The sequence below is a fragment of the Crinia signifera genome, chromosome 4, assembly GCF_055691185.1.
Source record: "Crinia signifera chromosome 4, ASM5569118v1, whole genome shotgun sequence".
NCBI classification, from domain to species: Eukaryota; Metazoa; Chordata; class Amphibia; order Anura; family Myobatrachidae; genus Crinia; species Crinia signifera.
The window spans coordinates 170842439-170858606 of NC_139220.1; the positions used below are offsets into that span (position 1 = coordinate 170842439).

The window sequence follows — 16168 nt, forward strand, 5'->3', positions numbered from 1 at the left end:
AAAGAAGAATTGTAGAATATTTTACTAAACATGACAACATAATAAAAAAATTCAATAACATATGAAGTACATTGAACACATACCTTCTGTAATGGTTCGAGGAGTCTGCCAAGTGCCACTATTGCAATTAGCACAATTATGGCTGAAATGAGACCAGCTATCTGGAAAACAAAGATCTTTATTGATGCACTCTCAAATGAACAGTACAGTATACTCTTTTTTTATATGGACAGTGAAAATGCCTCTTCCTCTGTTCCAACAAGTGTCCTACACACTCAGCTGAGTCTTGTTGAGCTGCTCACCTGGGTTTTCCCACCCGTGCTTTCCTGGACAGCAGTACGTGACAGTGCAGTTGTGGCACAAAAGCAGGAGAAAGCTCCACCAAATATGTTGCTGATGCCAAATGCAATAAATTCCTGGAAGTATAAAGACATAGCATTACTTCACTGTGAAACAAATACACATCATAAGAAATGTCTTTTTCTCTAAAATATTACATTGTTCATTCAGTTATTTATATTAATGAAACACGTAAAGCTGCATTATGGAAAGCTATTAGGTTTTAAATATATCAATGACAAACTCTTTATTAACCCTACAGGTCCTGTTAATTTTATCCATTTACAAACTCCTCAAGACCGTTTAGATTTCTGTTGCTCAGATCTATTTCTATGTTGAACAGATGTAATAATTGAGCTATGATAGTAAGTGCATCAGGCATAACATCACCCCTTTTCACAGGTACAACAGTCTCTGCTCCTGGCTTTCCCACATTTGTAATTGCAATGTAAAGGTTTGCACACATTGGCCAATATATCGGCCGTTCACCTGAATGGCTGGGATTTCGATGCACCATCAGATAGTGTGTGACCTCGATACATCTGTGAACTGCGTCTTTGCATCGTACTGTGTTTACAGGCAATCTGCTGACTGCCCTTACAGCAGCTCTGGGAGCTGCCAGTGAATGACAGCTTAGTGGGCAGACGTATGCATATGCACCCACCCATTTATGATGCCAGTCCTGATGGATCGGGCAACGTGTATGGAGAATCCATGTCCGATCCGTCTGTAAATTTATCTGCATATATGATATATCTACTAATGTGTACCCTGCTTTAAGCTGAGTACATACAGACAGATTTATCTGTCCAATCTGTCTGGTGAGAACAAAAATCTGGTAATGTACAGTATGGGAGAAGTCAACCATTTGTTCCCAAATGCTGGAAAACAGATAAAAACAATTGCTTGGGTAAATTTGCTTCAACTAATTTGTCTGAATGACTATTGTCTAATTTAGTGTAATTGGGAGAAAATGGTTGTTTGTCATTGCTCCCATACATTAACAGATGCATTTTGCATTTTGTGGCGAGCCCCACCATTTTGATGGCCACACTCGCCATTTCCACCTCGCTAAATGAGATGGAAATGGCAAGTGAAGGGGAGGCAGTTGAATACTCTGATAACAAGCTATCGGCACTGCTTGCCGTCATAGCTCGCCGTCACAGCATTCAATACACCCCATTAAGTGGGAATCTCAGGAGCAGAGCATTTTGAACATGGTGGAAGGGGTGATGTTAGAGCAGTGGTTCTCAAACTCGGTCCTCAGGACCCCACATAATGTATGTTTTGCAGGTCTCCTCACAGAATAGAATAGAATCAAATCAACTTTATTGGCCATGTGTGCTTGCGCACACTAGGAATTTTTTGTGGATTACAGTGCAGCATCAAGCAGGGATGAAAAGGGGGGAGGGAGACATTACATATATTACATAAAGACATTACAAGCATTTCATTTCTAGCTACGACTATGGTGGTCAGGTCATCAAGTCACAGGTAACATAATTAGCTCCACCTTTGAATCTTTTAAAATGTGTCAGTGAGAACCTGTGTGTTAGAGGATCTAAAACATATGCTATGCATGGGCATTTAAGTTGCTTACCTGATTGCCATCGATTGTATAGCAGTGTTTCGTCGCATACACTTTCCCCACAGATACAGCCACAGCATAGGCCACTATACCAATGGAAAAGGCTGAGCTAATCAATTGGGAAAACAGACTGACATCTGGTATCATTGGAGGTATAAATCTAGAAAAATAAAAAGACAATTTCACTTTACATATTTCTTTTCTGCAATATTTAGAAAAAAAATTATGTGAAGCAAAAACAAATATAATCTGATTACCCAAGTTTATTGCATTATTCATAATCTATTTTGTAACAATTCAATGTATCCACTTTTATTATACTAAGTCATGCAATATTGCCCTCTACTGACAGCACCATAAATGCCCACTCTGTATTGCATCCTCCTACCAAAATGGTAACAAGAGAGAGGAGTGGGGTATATTTAATGCTAAACAGGCGAGCTATGACAGGCGAGCAGTGCCACCCTCAGTATTCAACCCACCCACTCGCCGTTTCTACCTCGCATTTTCTAAAAAGTGAAATGGCAAGGCTCGTGGATATATGAAGTGAACCTCGCCTTGAAGTGAAAACAAGCCATCCTCGCCATAAAAACCCCTTCGCCAGCTGCATTGAATATACCTTAGTTAGTACATTACTAAACATATTCATCAGTTTGCTATTCTCTCATTCAATGTAATCTGATAACCTGGTAGCAAACAGATGCAATCAAATCTTAGGGTCGGTATACACCTAAACAACGGGCAGTTTGGTCCAGACCATGGGCAGCGAGCATGTAACTCCATACCTCCCAACATGACCCTCTCCAGGAGGGACACAATGCTCTGATTGCCATCACCTGTTTTAAACAGTTTAACTGATAGGAAAGGTGCTTCACCACAGGTGAAGGTAATCATAAATTTAGAGGTAAGTCCAGAAACAGAGCATTGTCTCTCTCCTGGAGGGGGTCATGTTGGGAGGTATGTAACTCCCCCTGGGCAGCGAGCAAGTAACTCCCCCTGGGCAACAAGTAGGACTATAACTTATTTATTTATTTATTATACAGCTATTAATTTGTGACATATAAGTTAGACTCATAGTATCCACGTATAAATAAGAATATTGGTATCAACAATTACGGAATAGTGGATTATATCTGAGTCACCTTATAGTGTTTATATAAATAAACCAGGTTCAGGAATATACTGTGAAAATACTGTACAATTCATTCAAATAAATTGACTGATTGATATTTCTACCAGCTACTGACACCAATATAACAGTAGATGCCAGTGTGAATTATTGTGATACCTGCCCGCCACCTAATTTTAAAACACTTGTATTTGTGGTTTTGCACTTTCCATGTTTAAAGATTTTATTTCGCAATTTTATGTTACATACTTAATAAAAGTTACATTTTAATACAGGTTGAGTATCCCGTATCCAAAATGCTCGGGACCAGGAGAATTTTGGATAACGGATTATTCCGTATTTCGGAATATTTTAATATTTCAATGATGTATTTTGAAGTATCTTGCATTTATGCTGTATAAACACATAATATACACACAAATATATTTTATTACCACATAAAATACACACAAATATATTTTAATTGTTCAAAAAACAAGGTTTCAAAACGTGAAACAAAATGTGTGTACTATCTCAGCACTGAATTTGAATGCCAAGCAATCATTGTCTTGCACATATATAGTGCCAGTTACATATCATGTCCTCAGTAGTGCTGTTACATATGTCCCCAGTGAGTTTTTAGCAAAAAAAAAAAAAAAATTTTCACTTTCTGGAATGTCCGTATTTCGGAATAATTCGGATAACGGATATTCGGATACGGGATACTCGACCTGTATTAACATTGTTGCACCAACAAAAAGACATACTGGGTGAGATTTAATAGGATGCGAGATTCAGAAAGTGAGAGATTTGGTGAGAAATCTCCAGTTTTTTTTAAAGCAGCAATCATTTATACTTCAAAATCAAACTTGTTTAGCAGTGTAAATGATTTCCGCTTTAAAAAACCTGGAGATTTCTTACCAAATCTCTCACTTGCTGAATCTCTTATCCTATTAAATTTCACACACTTTTTCTCTTTTTTTGATTTTGTTCTAATCCTTGTTGTCCTATGGTTGCACACCTCCTGGTTACATACGTATTACCATATGTGGGGGTTCTCTCTGTATTTGATTAATCCTGTGCGACTGACATCCCTGTCTCTCAAACCCTTCAATGCAACCAGCATGTAATCCCTGACAACAAGCATGTAACCCCTGGCAACGAGCATGTAGTTGAGCGGCACTTATGTGGCATATGCAATAGGCATTGCAGTGTGTGGCATAATATGTAATGGACGTTATGGTGTGTGGCATAATGTGTAATAGGCATTATGGTGTGTGGTATATGTAATAGGCATACCGGTGTATGACAATGTGTATAGGGTTTAATCCTGGTGCAGTGTGCAATTTTTTTATACATGATTTTTTTGTATCTAATGTAAAATGTGCCCTACTCTGGGGTCAGCACCCTGTCCTAAAAAAATCCTAGAGTGAACACTGCTCTACAGATTACTAAATTTACAAACTCATTAAAGGAAAATCAGTATTTATAAAACCATTTCAGTTTTTAATGTTCTTACCCACTGGGAATTGTTTTTATGATCCCTGCATTGTAATTCTTGTGTAAATTGGCTCCATATGAAATCCCTGTTGCCACTATCGTCTACATTAAAAAATAAAATAAAGAATTAAGTATATATATAAATATATATATATAAAATCACTTTCCATGCCATTTACAATGTCAATACTATTAAACGTACCACTATGATTTCTATAGGAATCGGTACTCGTAAGAAGCGCTTGTATCGGTCGTTAAGTTCTTTCACCACTACACACACTATGAAGGCCAGAAGTCCAGCAATCAGATCACAAATATTGGTATGTGCGATGTTGGCAAAGATGTCTCTTATTGTCTGTATAATAAGCAAAAGAGATATTAGATGTAGTTTAATGGATAGCAGTGAATAATAATAAAGTACAATTCTGACAGTGCAGGGTTGATTCAATAAGATGCGAGCTACTCATGGATGTGAGTAAGTGCCGCTATATACAGTACCTTTGGACTTGTAGATTTTTGTTAGCAGCCCCATATATCTGCTCACAAAACATGCATGTGCCCGTGGGGTGATCTTGGGCCACAAGTGGCGTTACCACTTAACATACCTTCAAAACGGCAACTCGCCACCCTCTTATCTAATTGAATTGACTCCTATATGTCAGAGTTGAAACTGGTACAGTGTAACACTAGAGCTTTTAGTACAGGTATATAATGTCGGGAAGCGGTCATCTATTAGAATGAACTTAGGTCTACAGTCATTAGGTCGACCCCACTAGGTCGACTGGCAGGAAGGTCGACCTGACTTAAGGTCGACATGGGCCAAGGTCGACATGACTTAAGGTCGAATTTGCATAAAGGTCGACATGAGGAAGGTCGACTGGTCATAAGGTCGACATGGGTTTTTCACTGTTTTTTGAGCCGACATGTGCCGACAGGCGGTATTTCATGCCCTACCATCCACTAGGGCGTGGTGGGAGAATAAAATAGTGTGCCGAGCGCAGCGAGGCACCGTGCCCGAAGCATTGCGAGCGAAGCGAGCGATGCGAGGGTCCGATTCTCATTGCCAACTGTGTCCATGTCGACTGTGTCGACATTCGGATAAAAAAACAGTGAAAAACCCATGTCGACCTTATGACCAGTCGACCTTCCTCATGTCGACCTTTATGCAAATTCGACCTTAAGTCATGTCGACCTTGGCCCATGTCGACCTTAAGTCATGTCGACCTTCCTGCCAGTCGACCTAGTGGGGTCGACCTAATGACTGTAGACCTAAGTTCATTCTGACAGATGTACCGCTTCCATAATGTCATGTGCTGCATGTTAACACTGGACAGGAACATTTCATGCAATATACTAAAAATTAAGTCTGGGGTCCAGATTTAGTAAAGCAAAAAAGCAACCATGTTGCTATGCAAGGGGATTAAATACATTTATATTGTTTCAGTGCAGGGTAAATACTGGCTGCTTCTGCATGTAGCCCACACATGTTAAACAGCTTTATTTTGCACTGCAATTTAGATTTTACTTTGAACGCATCTCACCCAAATCCTTTACTAGTCTATATTTCCATTGTTTTACACAACAAAACCCCTTATTATATACATTTGGGTGCAGCTAATAGGTGCCCATCCATCCTCCTTTAATTTGTGGCCTACAACCTGCAAACTTACATACTGTATGTAGTAGCACCTTGCATCATTGGAAATTGTCCTGTGTTTAGATATTACCATCTGACAGGTTATTGTGACTTTACATCTATAGTTGTAATGTGCCACATGACTGGATATTACCTACTGTACCTTACATTTATACAGCAACTTGTCCTGTGACTGAATATTATACATTATTGAACATTATTGTTCCTTCATTTAGCTTAGGAAAGAAGCATCTACAGCAGACATGCCATGGTCTGCATGTGGCCCAAAATGCATATTTTTGCGGACAGACATTACTATGTGAAAACAAGTGGAATGCGATCCGACAGACTCGTCAGTCACATTCTTAATCTACTCCCACCATATGTGTCCCCGTCCTGTCTTTTTCCCCAGCTGCTCCTTCTCACTAACCTGGCGAGTGCTCAAAAACAGAACAGAAGTAGCAGGAACAGTTGAATATGGCAGTGATTGAGAGTTTGTCAGCAGCAGGGAGAGAGGCAACATATAGATACAGCTAAAACTGTGGTAGATATAAAAAGATGCACAGTATTTGCCCCACTTCTCTTATTGCCACAGCACTCTCTCACCCATAGGACTTCATGTAATTCCTGAGTATAACCACTAAGCGTGGTGTGGGGGTCACTGATGCTGAGGTATAAGGAGAGAGATGCACAGATGTAAGGGGGTTAGTCGGTCTCTGCCGATATTTATGAAATATCAGCAGTTCAGTATTCAATCCTGGCCAGGACACAAAGATAAATACTCTACTTCGCCCACCACCACTGTTGGGAAGGGACAATGCTGTAAGCTTTATCTCTTATGGAACGGTGAGAGGGTACTACAAAACCCAGCATGCCCTGTAGCTGTGACCTTTGGTTCCACCATTGCTGATGCCAGTCAGGTCAGTCATTCATGGGTGGATGGGGCTTTTAATGTGTGTTTTGTATCAGGGAAATATATTTTAATTTCATGGTCAATGTGTGGGACCCACTGGACTAGGGCATCTATTGAATCAAGGTGTCATAGCAGACAACTTTAAGGGTAGTATTCAATGAGAATACTCGGCATGTGCAGCGAATCCTGTTTAGGATTCGCTGCACAGTCGCCGTGTTCCAGAGGGCTGGAGCATTCACTGCCAGCCCTCCCTGTCACCGTATTCAATGTCGCAGGTGGTCGCTGCCCCTGACGGCGATTCTTAACCCCTGCGGCGAACGGCGCAGGGAGCCGGGGGACGGCGGCAGGCAGGGAGATGAAAGCCTCCCTGCCTACGCCGGACACTGTGGGGCAGAAGCAGGGCTCCAGGGGACACAGGCAGCAGAAGCTGCCCCCCGGGAGAGCTAGCTCGGGACACGGGTAGAGAGCCGCTTGCACTGCTCCCGATCGTGCATATGTAATGATCGGGAGCAGTGAATATATGAATGTCTAATGAGAGGCTCTCGGCCCCCTGCTGACTGTTATGTGTAACAAAATTTTTTTTTTTAATATATATATATTCATGTGCTGTAAGCACATGAATAAAAATAGCATGCCCTTTCACAAAATAAAATACCTGATTTTTTTAAACCAAATAAAAACAAAAAAAAATATTTTAAAAGTTCACATTCCAGTTCACCATAAAAAGATGGCGATTGCTACACAGCAATTCACCATCTGATCATTGAATACACTCATGGCAAATCACATTAAAAGATCACAGCAAATTGCGGTGACTATCAGAAGGCATATTGTCCGTCATTCACTGTTCGCCGTCGGCAAATATTGCACATTCAATAGGGTGAATCACTTTTTCAGTAAAAAGATTCACCTTAGAGCACGAAAATAGCACGCATTCGCCATAGAACATGGCGAATCAGCCTCATTGAATACTGCCCTAAGACTTCCTGGATTGTGTGAAATACCTCCAAAGCAGTTTAATGAGCCACATAAATGGACTTTGGGAAAAATATTTCTGCACAGTGGGCTTAATATATTGGCAAATTAATAATACGACATGTTATTAGGTAGTGACAACATTACCACTGTACAATAAAATGCATTCAGCTATTCACACATTTCCAAAAGTTCATAGCTATCAATACACCAATGACAAGCTTTGATAGACTCACATATATTATAGAGAGTACTCCATTGTAGTTACCCGCAGGAACATTCAGCAGTTGCTTGAATTGAGTGACAAATACTTGGAAAGCTGCGGCTGTGGTGAAGCCTCCAACTAATGGATCTGCCAGATATCGGACAATAAAGCCAATCCGGAAGACTCCTAGTGCAAGCTGAAAAAAGAGACATACGGATCAGTGACTGTGATGGTCAGGAAAGCTCTCCTACAGATCATTACAAAGACAGGCCGGCATGTATTCTCTTTGACTTACATTGATAGGTATATCTACAAGCAAGAACTCTGTAATCCCTCTACATTGCCAGTAATAGGCTCATTTACTAACAAGTTACTTTTCTGTAATTGGTTAATTGTAGTTGTAAATAGAGATTATTAACATTAATGGGAAGAACAACCAACCAATGATCATTAATGAAAAGACAATTTACTATCTTTTCTTACCAGAGGTGTCACTAGGTGTGGTGCCATAGGGTGCACACTCTGCATTAGTGCTGGAGGGGTTGGCGTGGTTCACATGGGCATCTCCATCCCGTCACCCCAGACACATGTCCAGCAGCCAAGATGGTGCTGGGTGTAGCACCAACTCTTAACCTGTGACAGGAGACGGGTGCTGCAGGTGACTATAACACAGCAACACGTGCCTTCTGTCCGTGCAGAAGAGTTTGCACTTTGGCAAGTAAAGCGGGAAATCTCCAACCCCCTGTACCCAGCTTGTGACGTCACTGACTCTTTCCCAGTCTTGTTTTACCACTGTTTTTTGTTCCCATTTGTAAAGCCAAAAGAATATCCTGATGCTATATAAGAACTGTTAGTAAGAATAATACTGATAAAGAGGGATTATATATATATATATATATATATATATATATATATATATGAATATGTATTACCTGAAGTATTCCAATTAAAACGCTGAGGGTCCCTGAAATCATAACTCTAGCTGCGTTCATGGCTTCTGTGTCTATTACCGTCTGGTTCAGTCCAGTGCTGTTACTTAACATGTTAAAATGTGAATCAGGAGCCAAAGACAAAACAACTGAACCAACCATCAGGCTGACTACTGGAAATGGTCCTGTGGATACATACAAACACAGCTTAAAAATGTAACATACTTGTTTACTTTAAACTCCGTAAGAATTTACAACAGATCATACACCTAAAAATCAATACGTAGCCTGTAGTAAGCACAATACTGTAGTTGCAAACATAAAGTTGGACATACTGTACAATGTCTCTCTTTTTGCATAAAATACATATTTCCATACAGCCCATGCATACATATACACTGCTAAAAAAATAAAGGGAACATTAACATAACACATCCTAGATCTGAATGAACAAAATATTCTTATTAAATACTTTGTTCTTTACATAGTTAAATGTGCTGACAACAAAATCACACAAAAATTATCAATGGAAATCAAATTTATTAACAGATGGAGGTTTGGATTTGGAGTCACACTCAAAATGAAAGTGGAAAAACACACTACAGGCTGATCCAACTTTGATGTGATGTCCCTAAAACAAGTCAAAATGAGGCTCAGTAGTGTGTGTGGCCTCCACTTGCCTGTATGTCCTCCCTGCAATGCCTGGGCATGCTCCTGATGAGGTGGCGGATGGTCTCCTGAGGGATCTCCTCCCAGACCTGGACTAAAGCATCTGCCAACTCCTGGACAGTCTGTGGTGCAACGTGGTGTTGGTGGATAGAGCGAGACATGATGTCCCAGATGTACTCAATTGGATTTAGGTCTGGGGAACGGGCGGGCCAGTCCATAGCATCAATGCCTTCATCTTGCAGGAACTGCTGACACACTCCAGCCACATGAGGTCTAGCATTGTCTTGCATTAGGAGGAACCCAGGGCCAACCGCACCAGCATATGGTCTCACAAGGGGTCTGAGGATCTCATCTCGGTACCTAATGGCAGTCAGGCTACCTCTGGTGAGCACACGGAGGGATGTGTGGCCCCCAAAGAAATGTCACTCCACACCATTACAGACTTACCACCAAACCGGTCATGCTGGAGGATGTTGCAGGCAGCAGAACGTTCTCCGTGGCATCTCCAGACTCTCACATGCTCAGTGTGAACCTGCTTTCATCTGTGAAGAGTACAGAGCGCCAGTGGCGAATTTCCCAATCTTGGTGTTCTCTGGCAAATGCCAAATGTCCTGTACGGTGTTGGGCTGTAAGCCCAACCCCCACCTGTGGACGTCGGGCCCTCATACCACCCTCATACCACCCTCATGGAGACTGTTTCTGCCATTTGAGTAAACACATGCACATGTGTGGCCTGCCGGAGGCCATTTTGCAGGGCTCTGGCAGTGCTCCTCCTGTTCCTCCTTGCACAAAGGCGGAGGTAGCGGTCCTGCTGCTGGGTTGTTGCCCTTCTACGGCCTCCTCCACATCTCCTGATGTACTGGCCTGTCTCCCGGTAGCGCCTCCATGCTCTGGACACTATGCTGACAGACACAGCAAACCTTCTTGCCACAGCTCACATTGATGTGCCATCCTGGATGAGCTGCACTACCTGAGCCACTTCTGAGGGTTGTAGACTCCGTCTCATGCTACCACTAGAGTGAAATCACTGCCAGCTTTCAAAAATGACCAAAAAGCGAATCAGCCAGAAAGCATAGGAGCTGAGAAGTGGTCTTTGGTCACCACCTGCAGAACTCCTCCTTTATTGGGGGTGTCTTGCTAATTGCCTATAATGTCCGCCTGCTGTCTATTCCATTTGCAGAACAGCATGTGAAATTGATTGTCAATCAGCGTTGCTTCCTAAGTGGACAGTTTGATTTCACACAAGTATGATTGACTTGGAGTTACATTGTGTTGTTTAAGTGTTCCCTTTATTTTTTGGGTCAATGTAAATATATTGCCTGTATGCCTGTTACGCCTACAGATGTTTGTATTTGATTTAATTGTGTTTGTATTATTTATTAATTCAGTTTGTATTTAATTAAATTTTCTACAACAACGAAAAATCATTTTTTTCATGTATTAACAACACTGCCAGTATGTGTATACAGTATATTACTGTTTTGTGTACAAGTAGGTAATGCAGACATTTACTACTATCACTAGTAAATAACTCTACATTATCCCTTCTCCATTGTGGAACACGTGTACACTGACTTGTTACTCCTCATGTAATCCTGATGTATATGCTATAGACGCACAGCTGAGCATAAGTACTGTATGTAACTGTGCTATTTTTATGGTTTTATTTTTGCTACTTATAGGCATAATTATGTCCAACTCCATATATACACATATACAAATATCTCCGTCTTTATAGTATAACCATATTGACAAAAATGCATTAATAGCTAATTATTATGATGGTGGTTCAATAAGTAAGGTAACAAGACCTCTCACATGTCTAACGTTGTCTGTTTCATCTTAATTTTCCACGTGACTAGAGCAGATAGACCAGTGCTTTGTCTCACAGCCATTAGACTGCACCACATATCAGTCATACTGTCCCAGCATTAGTTGGTAGATGGTGGGCCTGGCGGAAACACAGCCAAACGTTAAGGTGAGTAGTGTGATCATATATCTGCATCTAAAGGGCACATCAGCAGCTGAAACTCATCAATGGTGTCTGGTGATAATGTCCCGGAGACAAGTTTGAGTTTGGTGCAGTGCCTTTGTAGGACAGACTTCAAGATGTGCAGAGATCTGTCCAGCCAAACACGTCTACTGTAGATGACAATTTGTGCCGCATTGAAGGTCTAATTCAGGAGAGACACATTTTAGTTAGTGATATTGGTGATGAATTTCACCTGCTGATGTGCCCATTTGATGCAGACATAGGATTACACTACACACCTCAATGTTTGACCACGTTTACAACAGCCCACCATCTTACACCTAATGTTAGGATAGTACTCACTGATATGATGCACAGTCTGATGACTGTGAGGGGCAGCAGAATTCTACCTGCTCTGGTGGGAAATTAGAATGAAATAGAGAACATTGCAGTACTTATTAAACCACCTTTGTATTTCTGCTAACATACAATATGAGTACTCTTATTCTGTAAGATTAAGATTATTATTAGACTTTACCAACAGAGAGGTGTTTAGATGTTCCCAGAAAGAAGTATGTTAAAATGGGGAAGAATGATGAGTAGAGGCCGTATCCTACTGGTACCGCAGCAAGCAATGCAAAGGCCAAACCTGAAATCATATATGATAAATTATGCTATAGTATATAAATATTCATTTGCATAGAACAATCATAATGTTAACATGGTTACAATTCATGGCAAATTTAAAGATGATGTCTATAGTGAAACATTATTCTTATATTCTTTCCACGTGGCAGTCATTCTTCAGCACTAACCAGAACCCATTTAAGACCTACGGTCAGAATCTATTACATGATGTCTATTAAATTAGGACACTTTTTGTGGTTACACAAAACAAGAAAAAAAAAAATGCAAAAGACTTACAAGTACATTGCATAACATGTCCCGACCACAAGAAGTAGAAACATTACTGCACATGTCATAACACAATATGTAGACATGTCGATGGTCGATACATGAAAAGCTCAATGTGAGTTTTCAAAATTTTTATGCACGTTTTGGGATTGGTAAAGCACCTGGCCTGAACCTGAAGCATGGCAAGCCAAGCAAGCCACATGAGGGTACATACTACACTAAATGGGGTCCATGTGTTCAAGTGACAACATTGACACCAAACAAAACGCAAAAATCTCATGTCGACTGTTTCATTTGCCAACCTTTTCCATGTTGACCTTTTATCAATGTCCACCTTGTACTTTTGTGTCTTAAAAGCTGTTCATTAATATGGACAAAGTACATCTAATACAAGGGCAATAGTAAGATGTAAACTAAAAGGCCATACTGTATGGCTGTGACCTCTGAAGTAGCAGAGAATAGAGGTTATTGTGTATGGAAAATAATGCTGCCTGCTGCCGGGCCAAACGCCTGTCCCCACTGCCGAATCCCCTCGGTACGAGAACACATCCCCGCACATGCGGCTGAAGAGGAGAGAAATAATTTGACAGTCGCCGAACATCGAATAATTTCTCTCACCCCTCAGAAATAAAAGTCGAAGAGGGGGCGGGCGGCTGATTTCATTGTGTAGTCAGCTGCCCACCCCTGGCAGGCATCGGGCCACCTGTGTTCCCAGGGGAACACCCAGCATTTTCATGGGGACGCCCATAAACTGCTGGGCATTCCCCTCCCCAGGCGCTATGTCCGCCCCCGTCCACCCCCTCTGGAATGAACAACTCAACAAGTGTGAAACTCACCAAAGTAATTCGCTCGCTGGGACTGCACGTGCTCAAATACGCGCATGCAAAGACCCAACACCATCAGAACGGGGCCAAATTTGCCCCGTTCCAATTACTGTTGAATTAGGCCCCTTGTCTCCTAGAGAGGAAAAGTATTCTAATCATTATAGGAAGTGGTGTTATATACTAATCTAAGGATAGAATATACACATTATTATATAGACATGTATAGAATATAAATAACATGGTAGATCGGCCACAGTGCTTACCTTGTAATGTGCCAATAAGCCCAGTGCTGACTCCTGAGATAAGGTCATGTACAAACCATTCTTTCCATCTGTACTTTGGCAGCCAGTCCAGAATTGGCAGAAATGACTTGACAATCAAGAGAGCTTTTCTGGAGGTGCAGCTGCCAGACAACAGACAATTATCAGTAACACGATCTATTGTCATGTAAAAACAGTCAGATTCTGGTCTATCATTTTCTAGGATGCAATAGAGAAATTACAGAATCTGATAGGTTGCTATGGGCAACATCTCCTTTTCTCATATTTAAATGCTTTAGAAAATATACCCTTAAATGTCATGAGATATAGACATTCCACATTCATTCACAGCATTACATTCTACTGATTCCTCTGTGCTGCGTATCATCAGTGCACCATTGTATTACTGAATATACATATCTTTCTGCTGCTATTAAGCATTATCCACGACACTTTCCAATACAACCTAGTAGCACATCAGGTTTTGTAGTTTTCAGAATAAATGGCACTAAACTGCTTCTCAGCACGGATTCCCCTTCCTTTATCATTGCATCTGAAAGCCAGAATAATGATAGGAATAACAACCTGCAGTTCTTTTTCAGCTTCTCCTGGATAGTCTTTTGAACAATCACCTTCTTTTCATTATCCTCCTGGAAAACGGGCTCGGAGTACACAGATCGTGACACGAGGTATTGGTTGTACGCAGGAGGGCTTTGAATATCCATATTTCCTGATGCCATCTGAGAAACATAGCCATAAGCATGTTAATTCCTGTACAACTTCAGCACTAGGCATGTAGTAATGCACTTATTCCTTCTGGGATGTAAGACAGAACTATTGTTACATTGTAAAGTATTTTGATTTAGCATTGTGTAACATGTTCTGTCAGAATAAACGCACATAATTACACACTTTCTTACTATGTACCTGCAAAGCAGCAGTCCCCAGCAACCTTGGCGTTTGTACTCAACTCATCCACATTATATAGTTCTTGCAGCCCTAGGGAAGTTCTATTTATGGGAAAACAGAGACTCCCATCACCAGTTTGAGTGAGAATAAACTCGCCATTCAGCACACAGGTATTAACCCTTACGCTATCAGTATCATTATTTATTTATTAACAGTTTCTTATATAGCGCATACCTATTCCGCAGCGCTTTACAGAGAATATTTGACCATTCACATCAGTCCTTGCCCCAGTGGAGCTTACACTCTATATTCCCTACCACATGTACACGCACACACAGACATTCTAGGGTTAATTTGTTGGGAGCCAATTAACCTACCTGTATATTTTTGGATTGTGGAAGAAAACCGGAGTACCTGGAGGAAACCCACGCAAGTACGGGGAGAATATACAAACTCCGCACAGTTAGGGCCATGGTGGGTATTGAACCCATGACCTCTGTGCTGTGTGCTAACCATTACACCATCCGTACTGCCCCAGTGTAATGCACCAGTCATTCCGTTCCACCATTACAGAACTACCTCTATAACCGTGCCAAATGGAGTGAACCAGAATAACCCCCTTTATCTCTGTCCACTTTATTTTTCTCCAGAGTTTAGTACAGTATATATACCCCTTAATGTCGAAGACAAATAACTTTTTTTTTGTTGTTGTATCAAATTTACTTTACGTACTGTGTTTTAAAAAATACATGGTCAAGAAGGTATTTCTGTCTTTTTTAACATCATTAAAATTAGAACGAAAACAAAGCAAATAAATTCTGACAGTACTAATAAGTTATTTGCAGAAGTTCATTTTATTTGTAAGCTGTAGACCAGGGGTGGCTAAGCCAGTCCTCAAGTTCTACCAACTGTCCATGTTTTCCAAATCACCTATCTGGTGCACAGCTGTAGTCATTACTAACTGTCACATTTTCAAACATGCTGCATTCATTCCTACTCTAGATGCACAGGTTGCCTGAAAAACATGAACTGTTGGTAGATCTTGAGGACAGGTTTGGCCACCCCTGCTGTAGACTAGCAGTGTATTTTTATATATGATGAACAAATATAACTTTAATATCATGATCTGTATATACAGTATGTGCATCCCTATGCTACAGTGTGGAAAATTTACTAACATGTGAAATACACTTCACAGGTCATGTTGCTATGGGCAACCAATCAGAAGCTACTTCTTATTTATTTAGCACCCTCTAGAACAGGCATAGGCAACCTGTGGACCTCCAGCTGTTGTGAAACTACACATCCCAGCATGCCTTGCCAGAGTACTGCTATTAGCAAATACTAAAACTGTAGCAATGCATGCTGGGATGTGTAGTTTCACAACAGCTGGAGGACCGCAGGTTGCCTATCACTGCTCTAGAAG

General features: G+C 40.9%; 1 protein-coding gene across 1 annotated transcript in view; it reads right to left on the minus strand.

Moving 5' to 3' along the window:
- The window catches only part of LOC146074631 (pendrin-like), a 34797-nt gene extending 20224 nt beyond the window's left edge, over positions 1-14573 (minus strand). Inside the window, exons 1-10 of the mRNA XM_083182959.1 lie at positions 14419-14573; positions 13837-13976; positions 12373-12483; positions 9197-9378; positions 8296-8460; positions 4738-4890; positions 4555-4637; positions 1940-2087; positions 303-416; positions 84-161 (exon numbers count right to left, since the gene is read on the minus strand). Of these exons, the coding sequence (XP_083039085.1) occupies positions 84-161; positions 303-416; positions 1940-2087; positions 4555-4637; positions 4738-4890; positions 8296-8460; positions 9197-9378; positions 12373-12483; positions 13837-13976; positions 14419-14573 (1329 nt within the window). The remainder of the gene's footprint in view (positions 1-83; positions 162-302; positions 417-1939; positions 2088-4554; positions 4638-4737; positions 4891-8295; positions 8461-9196; positions 9379-12372; positions 12484-13836; positions 13977-14418) is intronic.
- Positions 14574-16168: the final 1595 nt, after the last annotated feature.